The sequence below is a fragment of the Daucus carota genome, chromosome 6 (genome assembly GCF_001625215.2).
Source record: "Daucus carota subsp. sativus chromosome 6, DH1 v3.0, whole genome shotgun sequence".
Lineage (NCBI taxonomy): Eukaryota > Viridiplantae > Streptophyta > Magnoliopsida > Apiales > Apiaceae > Daucus > Daucus carota.
In genome coordinates, this window is record NC_030386.2 from 30,052,040 (window position 1) to 30,067,164 (window position 15,125).

The following is a 15,125-nucleotide window of genomic DNA, read 5'->3' on the forward strand; positions in this document are numbered from 1 at the left end:
TTCCAGAAATTTGGCTACAGCTTCTGGTCCCTAGTCATGAGTGCTCGACTCGATTGACCAATTCAAATGTGGTCGATTAACTGTCAGTAGAGCCTCTTTGTAATGTTAACCTATATCCTCAGGCTTGTTCTTTTGCACCTTATTAGTAGCCATGATAATTCAATTTATTTCCGGGGCCTTTCGAGTTTGGGAAGCATTTTTGTAGTTGCTCGATCTTTTCTTTCCAGACTGTCAACATAAACAAAAAAAATATATAATCATTCATCACTCATTTTCCACAGCTCTTCCTCCCATATGCTAGCAGGTCATTACCAGCCTATTATTCCCCTCTCGTTTCTTTCTATTGAGTAAATTTATTATTAAATATAAATTGATCCCACCACTTTACTCACTTTTCATCTAATTTACTCATTTTTTATACATTTATCCAAATTCAATGTATATAATTCAACGGGATAGAGGGAGTAGCAACTCTCAGCTAAATTATGGTCGGTATAAAAGATAGAAACCGAAGAATGGAACTTGTGTCCTAAAAGAAAATCAACAAATATAGCATGCAGGCCAGGAGATTGTAACCGTAAACTGCTTGGCCTTGTTTATTATCTCGAATTCTCGATATATAGATAGAGCCACATTTCCTAGTCCATCAAGTTATTTCGCTGAGATTGTAACTTATGGTTGGATGGCGTTCTTTTGTTATACAGGACTGTAATACATAGCTAATTTCGTGGACCACCGGGAAAAGAGAAGTAGAACAGCATAGCAGAGACCATACATACAGGAGATTAAAAACCAAATCATCATTATTTATAAACTCATCCACTGCCTACTAGGATGTCGAAGAACATTACAAAATGTGCTTAATTATCTACGAAAGAACTGAGATACAGAAACAAATCACAACCACGGTTCCCCTATCAATTAAGAAATGTAGACGGGAAGGGTTAAATGGAGCTTCTCATGACTCAGGTACAACATGGCCTACAAAATTTAGAAACTATATAGTCTGACATATTTGTAGTCACATGAAACTAACAAGGTGGTTGCAACAGCAAACCGCTGCTTGTTATTTACTTTGTTGATATTTGGAGAAAGGCGGAGAGGCTTCCGATTCCCATCTCAGTCTCTTTCTCGTCGATGGTGGCCATTTTCTCCATGGGCCGCCTGATAAGGGAGATGAATTGCGGTGGAATAACTTCTGTCACCACTCTCATTTTGGGCACATTAGTCATTGCAGATTTCTATGGAAAAAGGAAATGCTGGAAGCTGAAAATGATGTATCTTATGAGTTTAGGAGGAATGAATTGTAAAGATACTAAGGAACAATACTTGTGAGGCTTATTTATACAAGTGAGAAAGTATTTGCCTGCTAGTCTGCTACTTACGTTGCAGCTGCTGAGTCAAATTGATGGATTTTGTCCGTGTCCAAAAAACGCGTATAGCTACCAAGTACCGGTACAGTCCACTTGCATGAATGCTTTATAAGAATGAAAAAGGGGGCACTACATCTTTCGGAAAGAGATTCGGTTCATGGTATGTTAGGTTTCTTGTCTGTATAGCAGATATTTTGATATACAGAGGAAAGGTGGTCTCATGGCCTCAAGTGCATCGACCTTTTGTGCGGATTCATCTGAACCAAATAGCAGGGCTGCAACTTGGTAGCATACAATTTTAGAACCATTTAATAGCAGTGCTCCTGTCCACAGTTCAACTTGTTGTAAGAATCATGAGATTCAAGAGATATCACCCTAGATTCTGGTCCTCCTTTACGTCCGGACTGATACATGATAGTAAAGGGTCGAATAATATATGATCTTAATAAATCTTTTTTCTAACGTCTTAAGATTTTAAATTAATTGATTACTTAATACGGTATAATAAAGAGTTGGGTATTACTAGTGTTTAGAAACATTTGAAGGACATGGCACAAGGTTAAAAATCATTTCGTGGTGATTTTTCAATATTTTGACTTCTATAAATCCAAATTTGGTCGATTATTAAATTACAAAATATACACCGCTGCCTTTTTGGCCACCCCCTTGCTTCCAGTATCAGCAAATGATTGTGAATTGCAGTGAATATAACTTTTGCCTAATATGATGTAAAAGGTTATAGTTATAATTTTGCGTAATACTGGCAAAAGGATGGTTACATTTCTGGCAAGATGCATTACATAGAACATACAGCAAAGCACGATCCAATATCCATACATAATATACAAAACCAAGACTATCATAAATATAAACTCATCCACTGCCACTAGTATATAAAAACTTAGGTGTTCTTATTATGCTACAAAAGAACCCGATCGAGGAACAAAAACGGATAATATCCACTGTTCTGCCTACTAACAGAAAACCTAGACGAGAAGGGTTATATGAATCAGGTACATGATGGCGCACAAAGTATAGAAAGTAAAGAATGAAACTTGTATCCTTGAAAAAAGTTGACAAGGATCGCATGCACACCAGAAGATTGCAACCGTAAACCGCTTCTTGAGAATTGGAAAAACGTCAAGAGGCTTCCGCTTACAATCTCACGTTCTTCCTCGTCGATAGTGGCCATTTTCTTCACGGGCCGCCTGATGACAGAGATAAATTGTGGCGGAGCAACCTCTGTCACGACCTTCATTTTCGGTACATTAGTCATTGCAGATTTGTGAGACTGAATGAAAAACTGGTGGAAGCTAGAACTGATGGAATTTTAAGACTTGCAAGGATAGTAAGGAACGATTGTTAAAGGTTTATTTATAGGGCGAGAAAGCAGAATTACCTGTTTCATACGTTGCTGCTGCAGAGTGATTAAATGTACTTGCAGCAGCCAGCTTTGCCTTTGCGATTCCAATTGATACACGTATACTAGTCAATGAAAAAGAAGGGCCCATAGATCTTCTGTGACTGGATTTGATTCAGTCATGTGCTGGTTTTCTTTTCATCATATGCAAAATGTTGAGATTAAATCAGTAGAAACTTCTGTACAGCAGATATTTAATATACACAGTACCGTTTAAAATAGAGGCCACCAATGCATAGAAGCCTTTTGTGCTAATCATTCATAAGAACCAAGTGATGATAGCAACTCGGTACGATACAAGTTCAAAGAAATTCACGGTTCTACTTGTGTCCACGTACAACTTTTTGTGAGAACCATGAGAGACCAATTGACCGAGCTTCTGGTCCCTATTCATTAGTGATGAGAGTTGATCTGCTTTACCAGCTAACCTCAGCTTGCTTACCAATTGAATTGGTGCGCATAATCTTCACGTTCTGTTTCGGGTTGTAATTTCGATTGAGATATTAGAAAGTACACGTTGAAAGGGCAATATTAATTTTCGCAACTTCCTCCACCTATACATTGCTGCCATTTAGCCACCTTCGTATCATGCAATAAATATTATATACAACTCTGCCTTATTAATAAAATTAAAAGATAAGTAACATGAATGCAAATAAAAAGTGGATTGCAATATCCGAGTCCGCCTCTTTAGCAACACTAAATTAAGTTTCCACATAGCCCAAGACAAGTTCTCTGCTTCATGATTGATTTAAATTGCTTCTACTTGATCATTAACACTCACTTGGCTTGAACAAAGGCGAAAATATAAGGTAAATAAGAGGTAGCACAGAATGATGGTGACAGCAAATTAAGAAGGTAGCAGAGAATGATGGAGGTGGTGACAGCGAAGAAATTGACAGCATAAATTTGATAAAGTTTGTAAAGAATGCGAATGGAAGCAGGCATGACCTGTAATATGAATGAGCTCTGTTTGAACTACTGAAATGGGATGGAATGTAAATTGTGCTAGAACCCCACTGAAAATAGCTAAAAGTTCCTTCTGTTCCCTCCTAATTTGAATCCTTCCAACCAAATTGTGTGCGTGGGTAACTTGGTGATATTATCATTCAGAAAGTATTTCATATACGAAGAAACAAAAGATCCCAAGTCGCCAATCTAAACTGAGAACACTTAAAGTGTGGAAGGAATGGCGATCTCTTTCCCCTGCATTCTCGATTTTCAACTACACAAATAAATAAACAAAGTACCACGTAAATCGGAGCTTAGCCCTGCTTCTGAATATGTCATTTCCCCACTTGCAACTGGTGGGAAAATTAGTATCTATTCCGCTGTTTCCGCAAGCAACCTCTAATATGGTCATTCCTCCCTTTCTTCTATTTTTCAAAAAAGACAGGTTTTTACTCCTTTTCGAGCCCTTCCTGCGTGCCACAAATGACACTTCTATCCGTTAAGCGACGGCCCTTCCACTCGAAGACCTCACGAACCAAGTGCTACTGTCACATTGAAAAAGTCCACCGATAATTACATGCAGCCTACCACTGCTGCTGATGTGGGTTCCACGTGTAACTGGTGTGGAACTATTAAAGTCTACTTTTATAGCCTCTGCAAACATCAATTAATATTAGCCATTCCCGCGGACCTACCACAAGAGAGGGAGAGTATAATCACAAAAAAAATCAAAAATATTTCTTAAAATGGATATGATTATAACTAGCATCATTATGTAACAGATCATAAGAACATAACCTTTTTTCCCGAATGCATTCTATGGTTTCATCTTTCATGAGCTAGCTAAATGATTACAAGCTTAAATTTAAGATTAATCATCAAATAGAGCAACGATTATTCTATAGGAATTTAAATTACTAACCACACTGCTTGCAGTTATACCTGATTCAGATATCTAGCAACTAACCAAATGGTTCTGAAGTGTTTGTACAAACCTCAACAGTCAACTTCTGTTTGAGTACCTGCCACACATAAAATACGATGGTAACACAAGTATTTGCGGACATCATGTCAAGATGTTTCATTTCAAAAAACTTACAACTTTAAAGTGTTCCAACTCTTTCTTTGTTTGAACCTTTGCATCTATCATATCTGCAGACTGTAGAGACTGGTTTTTGATCTCCTAATGAGCCCAAATACACAAGAACCGGTCACCAATGCACAAAAGACAGAGAATATTACAAAGCAATATTATCATCATACCAACAATTCAGGGAGCAATATCAGCACACCGACAGATTTAAGGAGCAATATCATCACTTTGTTAGTGTTTTGCTAATTAAGTCTTTGTACATATTAATGCTAAGACAACAATAAAGGACAAACAACCATCTGTTACACAAGCACTACAGATAACGATGTGTTACACAAGCACCATATGCGTGGACAAATATCTATTGTACTATTGAAGCAGAAACATTAAAAATTTTGGTCGGTCTGTCAGTTGGAAGGTATTGGGCCGGTACAGGAGCCTCTTTATTTTAAAACCTATTTAATGTGTCTACTTATTTATATTTTTAAAATAAATATTCCCATTAAAACATACTTAAGCACTCTAACTCAAACACATCACTAAGGCCCTACTTATTTTTACGCATATAATTATGAAATACTTATTTTGACGGGTCTAGTGAAAACATATTAATTTAGACACATCTATAGGCCTACTACTTCTGTACCTATTTTAACATGCCTGATTATTTAAAAAATCTATTTTTATTAAAAGACACGTACTATTCTAATACACCATATCTCTTGAACATAATAAATACAACTAAAAAAATAAATATCAAATAAATAATAAAAGAACAAATATCAAAAGTAACCCTTGCAACGGGATTCAGATATAAGCTAGTGTAATACTGTAAAGCAGGAAAGTAATAATTAATTTCAATTTTTTTAAGGAGATCAGGCTTCGTACGGGACATGAGGGACATAAGCTAGCATAATATAAGCAGAAAAACATTGATAACTATTTCAAGTTTTTAAGGAGATCAGTCATCTTACCAGTTTTAAACCATCATGGCAATGTGAAAGTTCTATGTCTTCAACGTTTATGGGCATGGATTGCGTTATTAGTGCTGATAAACGCAAAATTATACAAAGCACTCTAAACTTCTCTGCTGCCTGAAAATATTGTCAAAGACGGCAAAAATGAGAGGTTCAGTTTCTGCTGGATAGTTTTATTACTAAATATTCACTAAAAAAACATTGTATATACCTCATTTGTAAATCCTTCAAGAGAATTATGACCACGTTTTGGAAATTTCTTTCTGTGATGCCTCGAAAGTAATGCAATTAACTGGAAACTAACAATATCAAAATCAACACAAACAATCATCCTAATATTCCATCAACATTTATTTTAATTTGTCTGTTTTAATATTTTGAATAGAAGTGCCGGAGTACAAGTTGGACATAATACCTTAATCTCTTCGGTGTTATATCCATGAAGTTGCCCACCATTCTGTTCAATAAGAACGAACTCAGTCAAGAGAAAATTAATGAGTTATACATCTTTCTGGACTCCTGTGTTTAAGCATCGTAACATTAAAAAGTAAGTGATTTAATAAATACTGTATAGTAGCAGGTCAAAATGTTGGACAGTCTGTGAAAAAACCAACTCATTTCCAGTTCGCTTTATGATTGCTTACCATGATTATTTGGTAAGAACGTTTATGGTACCCCTTTTTCCCGGTGAACTGCCCTATTGTGTGAAGCAAACAAGCAGCTTCAAGATATTCAAGATCCTTGTCATTTAAGGAAGCATCACCTACTTCAGTCAGTTTCTTCAAACCTTCAAAGATTTCCTGCATAAAATTAATATTAAGATTGCATCTAAAGCAACTTGGTCTAGTAAGAACCAGAAACTAATAAATTTCAATAACGATTGAAATGGACTACACACTTTTGCAATAGCTGCACATAACGCAGCACACTTCATCCTCTCCTTGTTATTAAACCTCGTAGCAAGCTGCATAACAGACCTCCACCTCACATTAGCATTTAAATCATAACCTTCAAAAACCTCAGCCAACATCTCCGCAACCACACCTTCTCCTAAAGCATACCCCGACACCTCCATTTCCTCAATCCCAAGCAACCCAAAAATCTCCTCCAACAAAACCGCACCGGCGACAATAAACCCCGACCGCCTCTTGAAAAACACATCTCTCACCCCCTCCACCTCACCCCCCAGCAAACTCCCAACCACACCCCTCAACTCCTCCTTACTAAACCTCCACTCCCTCCTAAACTCATCAAACTCCGCAAACACATCACTCACCTCACTACCATACCTACAAAACACGGCCTTCTCAATCGCCTTAATTGTCCCCGATGATCCAATCACAACATCAAAACCGTACCGCTTAACAACCTCGACTAATCCAGACTCACGAACAACACCTCTAACATAATCGCGTAAACTAGCAACATCATCAACACTCCCAAACCGCTGACTCAAAGTCACGTGACCTAACTTCAACGAAGTCGAAAAATGAACACAATCCGATTCAGCAATAACAAACTCAGTTGATCCACCACCAATATCAATAACCAATACAGACTTGCTATTTACAGGATAAAATTGTCGAATACCTCGGTAAATAAGCAGCGCCTCTTCTTGTCCAGTCAGCACTTGCACCTGTAACCCTAGGGTTTGGTGGAGGTGATTGAGTAAAAGTGCTTGATCAGGTGACTCACGGACGGCTGACGTGGCGACGATGCGGTAATTGGACGGTGGGATGTGTTTAGAGTCGATGATTTGCTTGAATTGGCGGAGAGAGGCAGCGGTGGTGGCGGCGGAGAGGGGGTGGATGAGAGGGTGTTTGAGACGGTCGACGGTGAGGAAACGGCCGGTGGTGGGATCGGCGCGGATCACGAGGAGTTTGAATGAGTTAGTTCCCATGTCAATTGCTGCGAACAGGTTCGTGTTTGGGGGTGTGCTTGCCATTGTTTTCAACAAATTGAAATATTCAAGTAAATTGCTTTTTATAGTTGGTCAAGTAGACAATAGTTGCTGCTTTTCTACAAGATGAGCTGGTCCCGGCAATCGTATGCCTGGAACGTCTTATCAGCATACGATTGTCCGGATACTTGCTCGTTCAAAATTAATTATCTTTATTTTGGTGTTCGTGCGATTATCCGGGGACCAGCTCTTGTTTAATATTAATTATTTTTAAGTAAGAATTTCCGCGTATATATTGTGTGAATTTGATTTCGATGGGAAAACTAATTTTGCAAGAATGATTAAAAACATCAGTCATCGCTACTATGAATGTTGAAGTTTGAAGGTGTGTAATACGAATCTTGTCACTTTTTGTTGGAGATTGCAGACAAGCTGAATTGCTCAAGATGATGGGATATCTCTTGGATACCTGGTGATTATGTAAAAGTGGTGGTGTTTCCAGATTTTTTGTCTTCGTAAATAAATTGTGGCGAACAATTCTGTATGTCCAAATGTTGTGTTTCGGGCAAATGGGCAAATTAGAACCCAAATGTCAGAAAACCAGGCTAAATGATTGTCAGCATAATGGACTTATCTTGGAGGCTTCAGAGGGAGATTAAAGAGAAGACCGAAGACAGCCAAGAAGCTTGCAACTCATTGTACGTGGGAGATCTAAAATGAGCTCAAGTGGAAATCCACGCAGATTCAACTCCATGCCTGCAAGCATTGATTTTCAATAGATTACAGATGCAAAGTGCTGATTTCTTTTTCTGCTGCAGTTCAGGGACATGTATAAGGGAAGAACAGACGGATCTCATCCCTGAGCAGGAGGAACCGGGAATAGAAATAAATTGGGGCTAAAATTTTGAATAATAGTTTTTACTGATTATTAGAGATTAGTCACGGCTCATATGAAGGAATATATAAATTTTAAGAACAAAGGATGACTAATATTTAAAAAGATCATTGATTTTTCAACTGAACCGGGACTTCAGCCTGGGTTAGCCTCCCACTGATTCACCAATTCTTTTTTTAAAAAGTTCATTGGTTTTTTCGTCTGAGCGGGACTTCAGGCTGGGTTAGCCTCCCACTGATTCGCCAAACGTCCCCGAGAGACTCGACAAGAAAACTAAAAGGTGGAAATTGTGCAAGACTCTGGTGCATCTAAAAACCTGATATAGCATAACAATAACAAGATCTACGGATCGGTATCTTTGGGTTCCTTGATACATATTGCAAGGCGTAATTAGATTTACCAGAGAAACATTGATTCATCAGAAGTATTTAGAAGATGTTAATGTGACGAGCTATTGAGCTCTATATTCATGTCCAAATTTGCATGCCATCCGATTTATCGTCCTGCTCTATGTCCATCATTAGCATCATGTTTTCTGACTACACCGTGACTGTTTAAAATGTAAATCATGTTCATGTCCCTGTGCTTGCTGAAGCAAGCAAAAAGAACATCTGCAAAGTAAGGGAAGTTCTACATGCTGTAACCTGTAAGTAATGCAAGGGTAGTTGGTCCACAAATGCCACCTCGCACAGTTCATCTCATTGTCGAGTTTTCACTCCAGTAAGAAATACTTTGATATCGACAACTTTAAAAGAGAGAATGCTACCAATGCAACATCTGTATACAAATAAAAGCAGCAGAAATTCACAACTGCCAGAAGAGGCAATTCTATCATCTGGTTGAGACCGCGGACTTGTTTTAAAACAAATACCTAACTGATAGTGCACATGTATCTCCTAAAAAGATACTATTGCGATCTAGTTCTTCTGATGGCTTGTGTAAACTTCAAAGTTACAAAACTAATTTTCTTAACAAGTTCTCTCCTAGCTTCTGTCTAATATAGTGTAATAATTTTCAAGTGTGATAAAAAGAACTGTTCTATTAGGTAAGCATCAACGTAAAACTTATCAGGTAAAGGAAATTTTGATAAATTTTCCATGGACATCAACGTAAAACGTATGCTTTCAATCTAATTGTATTGTTCAGAACAAATAGTAATCATAATATACATCCCATCTGTCCCTCGGTGTGCATTTGTATACCTTCAATAATATAAATGCCAATTGTCTCTCAGAGCGTGCATTTGTATACCTTCAATGGCAGGTCTGTTTTCTAATATCTTGGTATAAAGCTCTTACACAGTCTACATTGATGTACAAAATGTCTTAAAATTAAACACAGATATGCTATCTGAGCTTGTTCAACCTGAAGAACAAAACAAAACAAAACATTAGAACAGCATTACAAAGCCCTCGTGTACGCAGTAATGTATTTTAAGGTGGTCACTGTGACAGATCAGTGCACATACCGGCCAAGTGTTAATTCCCACAATCTTTTCCATACACTCATCTGTTGAACAGAACTTTCCGAGGGTAAATGCTTCATCAACCTTTCAACCAAGGGGCCCCTCTCATGAACAACTTTGATCGATTCTGAGAGTCTATTAAGTAGATTTACAAGTGCAATCACTTCATTTCTATGCAACTGTAGCTGCAATACCAATAGCACAAAAATTGACATATTTGATGGGAAGTGTTGTAAGTTCACACGTAACTCTACAATTTCAGAACCAATGCTTTACATAACTTGCCAGCAGAAGATATCCAAAAACCATAAATCAAAACTCACCCGTTGAGCTGGGTCATTTTCATTGTTGACTGAAAAGAGTATATTTAAAGCAGTCCCCAAACCAAGAACCTGTAGCTTTCCCCAAAGGCGACACTTCTCACATCCTACACAGTCCATCAGGGCACTACAACAAGAGAAGCCATAATTACAAGAAGTTTGACATATAATACCTAAAAAGAACCGTAAACAGACACGCAACAAGTTGGTATCATATTAAGCATATAGCGTATCACAGCTGACATATTATTTTCTGAGTTTCTGTATAATTAAATATCAATATAACGAGTATGAATTTGTTCAGCAGTTAGTTAACATGTTTACAGAGAGTTATTAATTTGTTTCTGGTATTAGATAAGAACCTAATATTTCTGAATTGGTTCTGAATCTGCTGCTTTAGTTCAGGGCCATTTTGTCCTTGCCACAACTTGGCCTCATCAAATGGCAATGGACATGCAGCTTGCAATTTTGGATTGTTAAGTAGCTGATGCATTAAGGACTGTGCTTTAACATCCTCAGCATGGTTGCCAGAATCATACTCAGCCTGCTCCAAGTAATCTGATGCCTACAAAAGTTAACAAAAGAAGTAAATGATTTTTGAAAATTTGATCTGTACATATGTATATATGAAATTCTGAAATAAGAATAACATGCAGTATTACTCACTTTCGTTACAGCTCTGAGAACAAATAGGAAAGTGAAATACAGGTTTCTGACACGATCAGGATATCTCAAAATACGATTATACATCAATTCGAGATTCTCACCCCACTGAAATTGCATCAAAGAAGTCATCAAAAATCAAGTTGATATACTGATGAACAGTATAATTATGCCTAATTGGCAAAAAAATCAGATTGTCCCACTTAGAATGAAGTGTGGTCATAGCCATAAGATAATCAAAACTCTCAACAAATTCAGTACGACACAGCATTTTGCATTGTTTAAAATGTCGGTTTCCGCTGACCTATTTTTAAAAACTTAATAATATACTGATATGATATATACAAAGTGTAAAAGTACATATAACACTAGTGAAAACAAACCATATTGGTCTTTTCGTCAAGAAGATAATCAGCTGCAATGTGAATTGAGATTGAGGAGTGAAGGCCTGATATCAATTTGTATAAGACTTTCTTTTCCTGGCAAATCTCGCCAGATCTATCTGCAAACATAAAATAATGTCTTTAGCAATAATATAATATATGGTTTATTCGAATTAGAAAGTAGGGGAGGGGAAATCAACCAGCTATACTTCACTCTCTTTGTTCCCAAACAACCATCAGTTAATGATCGCTGATGTTTTTCTTTCAACATTTCATTTTGTGGTTTTGTAAGAGGGTTGTTGGGTGATAAACTGATAAAGACTTTGCAGGTCCAAAGTTTTGTTCGAGTTCATACTCATAATTGATTATATATTCAAAATAACAAATAATTATTTTATTTTCTATTAGTAAGCTGAATGATAGGAAGAGGCTCACATTTTGGACAATTTTCTGAATATATAGCCTCCCAGATCCTCCTGGCAGATGGGCCGGTGTATCCAGTGTAACGTTCGGGGTTCAATAAGAGATTTACGTATGTCATCTCACCTGCAGAAAACAAAGTACAACTTTATAATTTTCACTCAAATTTAATCTTTACATCACAAAATGCAGAGTGTTAAAACACAAGTCGTGAACTAAATAAGACGAGTAAATATTATTACTAAGTATTTAACCTGGTCTCAGTCGTAGAGTTTCTCTTGTTATTCCAAATCATGTATATGAAATTCACGTTAATATATATCCCACTACTTATTTATCAAAAAGACTAGTAGTCCATACATGTTTTCATATAGGGTACATATTTAGATTGAAGATCAATTGATTTAGTCAGTAAACACAAAAAGCATGAGACATGAAATTAAGAAAGATCTTTAAGTACCATTATCAGTTTCATCATCACTGGTCCATGGATTATCTATCTCCACCCAGCCTTTGAAAACTTTGGAGTCCAGTGTGCGATCAACAGTACCCTGGGGTTTTCCCTCTTGACATACCAAATGATCAGATGAAAGACTACGATATGATGGCTTCTTAAATGACTCGGGAAATTCATTATCGGGACATTCACAGACACTGCAATCACGTAACCGGCACATACCATCATCAGGCCAGAAGGGACAGTCACACCATAGTTTAACCTGAGGAAGAAAGAAGTTCTATAAGAATCATAAAACGACATAACACAAAGTGCTTTTGCTAAACAGCTAAGGGCACTTAATAAATGGCATAACTTAGACCTTTAAAGAGTTAAGTTTTCCCTTTGAATTGCACGTTAGTTTTATGGATAACAGCAATATGAACTTATCGAATGCAAAACAATGTAATTTCCTTTGGTACCTTACCAAGCTTATCCGAAGGTGCATATCATGTTGATAGAAACTATAAGGTTGCGTTCAGTTAGATGGAATGGATTGAGGGGAGAATGGAACTATAAAGAAATTTTATGGAGAAAGAAGAGTGTATGAGAAAATAGTGACTAAATATGAGTGAGTCTAAATTTTTTTATGATGAAGATTGTAAGGAAAAATGATGAAAAAGTGGAATGAGCATTCCTTCCAAAACATGGGTTAGATTTCTAATTCAAATTATTTCAAATGAAATGATTGAAGGAATAAATATTATATACATTTTATTCAATCACCCCTAGTACAAATTTCATTTCATTCTCCCACCATATCATATCATCCAAGTGAACGCAGCCTAAGTCTATAAAACTAATACTTTTCAGCAGTGGCTTATAACAAATAGGATGTTTAAAGACAATAATAGATCAATCATGTCAAACCACCGAAGAAGTGCTGGCCTAATTGAAATTTAAATATGTACCAGACCTTAAAGTATCGGAAGAATGGAGTAGTAACGAGCTTTTGTAACAAAGGGTTCAACACTGCACCATTAATATTATCTACAGTCTCATAATCACAACAACAGTCCTCAATTATGCCAGAATACTTGTGAGAACCCTGCACGAAGAAAAACAGATATATATGAGACAAAGAATCAACACACACACAGGGAGACCTTGTCAAGATCCTTTAAGTTCTAGAAGTGTGTTCATTATGAATGCAAATTAACACAGCCAAATGCCAAGTCAATAATTGAAGCGCAGGCAGAAAATTCAGAAGGAACCGACCCCAGTGTCTTGATCAAAGAAATAACAGAAAAGAAAAATAACCAAGAAAAATGATTTCATTTTATACAAATAGCAAAGCAAATTCATAGATTCAACAAGATTCAACAGCATATAGAAGAATTTAAGTTTCTTGATTTTTAAGTTTCCTTTCTCTCTAACATAAATTGAAATGTTTCACCTGCTTCTCGCAACACCACAGTTCCCTAAGTAATAACTACTCGATCCGTTTTTAAGAATAAAAGAAACTAGAGTATAATAGGACTAAGATCACAAGTGGAAATCATCACCCAAATCCCCATATTCTTCAAAAACTAATGCATTGGCAAATTCAGAACATACCCACATACAAAAACAGGACATACAAAATGGGGGCACAATTTAATTATTAGAAATAAAACACTCAAAAAAACAAGAAATGGAAGGAGAAAGAACCTGGGAACAGCTGCAGATCTTGTGATTATTGAGAAAAGTAGAAATCTTGTGAGAATGTGGAGAATTCATTGCACTAGCAGCTAAAACCACAAGAAAAGCCCCAATCACAAAACCCCATTTCAATCTCCCAGTATTTTCATTCTTCTTCACCTTCTTCCCCACCTCTGCTTCCACCATTGATAATTCTATATCTATCAATTTTTCAACCTAATTTCAACCCAAATTAGCCCCTTTTAGGCTTCTATATATAAACCCTAAATTGCTACATAAATAATTTATAATTCAAATGCATTTATGATGGTAGGTTTGAAATCTCGGTTACATCTTTGATTTGTCAAGCGTACCAACGACCGGAGAACTCACAAAGTTCGTGGAATGACGTAGAGACTTACGCGCTTTTGGGAGAGCGTGTGAGCCGCGAGGAAGTTGGCAATAGCGCGTGGGTGTTAGCGTGGGATGGTGCGAATGGGTGGAGGAGTGTCCGAAGAGGATCTGGTTATTGGATTTTGCGCGCCGCAGGTGAATATGTGTGACGCTCTCTTGACCAATCACAACGTTTTCTTGAGCTGACTCATTTCCTTTTTTTGTTTATTACTGCTTTTTACTGGTTTTAAAGTTTATTGTCGAAACATGGACTGATTATGGCTTAACTCGGTGATAAATCTCCATAACTCGTCTTAAATTCTGATTAATTCCTGATCAATCCCACTAATACCCAATCAATTCAATTAATTCTGAACCAATTCAATCAATTTCTAATTAATTTTTATTCTCTAATTTTATCGATTAAGTTTGAATTTCTCTTTTTACAACACTACTTCTAATGCACGATAACATTTTTTTTTTAATGTTAAACCGGTGTTCGGGCCAGGTTACGCGCATCTCGACTAATCCGGTTAGTCTACCAGCACACTCATACTCCCGACGTAATAACTTATTTTACCCGCTTCTGAGTTATAAGTCGTAACCAATTTATTCAGATGCATGATATTGAATATTTATATAAAAAAGTTATTAATAACTTATAAATCAGAATATGAGAAATTGGGGGAAAAAATTACTTCTTTCTTAAACTTGTTTTTTTTAAAGAAACTTTTCAAAAATATAAAGAATCATTTT

The 15,125-nt window shown here is 36.8% G+C and overlaps 2 protein-coding genes across 7 annotated transcripts; both read right to left on the reverse strand.

The window, feature by feature from the left end:
• Positions 1–783: 783 nt before the first annotated feature.
• On the reverse strand, positions 784–7,900 carry LOC108227697 (uncharacterized). 6 transcript variants are annotated; one of them, XM_017402990.2, is made up of 9 exons: positions 6,713–7,900; positions 6,459–6,614; positions 6,230–6,271; positions 6,026–6,106; positions 5,812–5,931; positions 4,844–4,927; positions 4,687–4,766; positions 2,773–4,587; positions 784–2,625 (listed from the first exon to the last, which is right to left on the reverse strand). In XM_017402990.2, the coding sequence occupies exons 1-7, from the start codon at positions 7,757–7,759 to the stop codon at positions 4,707–4,709; spliced, it is 1,590 nt and encodes a 529-aa protein (XP_017258479.1). In that variant the 5' UTR covers positions 7,760–7,900; the 3' UTR covers positions 784–2,625; positions 2,773–4,587; positions 4,687–4,706. The 6 variants fall into 6 exon arrangements, with proteins under 6 accessions (XP_017258479.1, XP_017258484.1, XP_017258481.1 ...); XM_017402995.2 differs by having other exon boundaries at positions 2,773–4,398; positions 6,713–7,899; XM_017402992.2 differs by having other exon boundaries at positions 2,773–4,435; positions 6,713–7,899.
• A 1,813-nt stretch (positions 7,901–9,713) lies between these two features.
• LOC108224740 (endoplasmic reticulum oxidoreductin-1) lies at positions 9,714–14,537 on the reverse strand. Its single transcript, XM_017399456.2, has 10 exons — positions 14,007–14,537; positions 13,273–13,404; positions 12,321–12,579; positions 11,876–11,986; positions 11,441–11,559; positions 11,061–11,165; positions 10,757–10,959; positions 10,398–10,521; positions 10,078–10,259; positions 9,714–9,974 (listed from the first exon to the last, which is right to left on the reverse strand). Exons 1-10 carry the CDS (start codon positions 14,181–14,183, stop codon positions 9,956–9,958), a joined length of 1,431 nt encoding a protein of 476 aa, XP_017254945.1. The 5' UTR covers positions 14,184–14,537; the 3' UTR covers positions 9,714–9,955.
• Positions 14,538–15,125: the final 588 nt, after the last annotated feature.

Bases quoted from the DNA above. Each gene is read 5' to 3' on its own strand.
- LOC108227697 (XM_017402990.2), bottom strand. From the start codon at position 7,759: ATGGCAAGCACACCCCCAAACACGAACCTGTTCGCAGCAATTGACATG. The intron at 6,272-6,458 runs GTAAGCAATCAT...CTTATTGAACAG, and splicing joins GTTCTTACCAAATAATCATG to AATGGTGGGCAACTTCATGG. The intron at 4,928-5,811 runs GTAAGATGACTG...TGGGCTCATTAG, and splicing joins GCCATGATGGTTTAAAACTG to GAGATCAAAAACCAGTCTCT.
- LOC108224740 (XM_017399456.2), bottom strand. From the start codon at position 14,183: ATGGTGGAAGCAGAGGTGGGGAAGAAGGTGAAGAAGAATGAAAATACT. The intron at 11,560-11,875 runs GTGAGCCTCTTC...TTATGTTTGCAG, and splicing joins TTCAGAAAATTGTCCAAAAT to ATAGATCTGGCGAGATTTGC. The intron at 11,166-11,440 runs GTTTGTTTTCAC...ATGCAATTTCAG, and splicing joins TTGACGAAAAGACCAATATG to TGGGGTGAGAATCTCGAATT.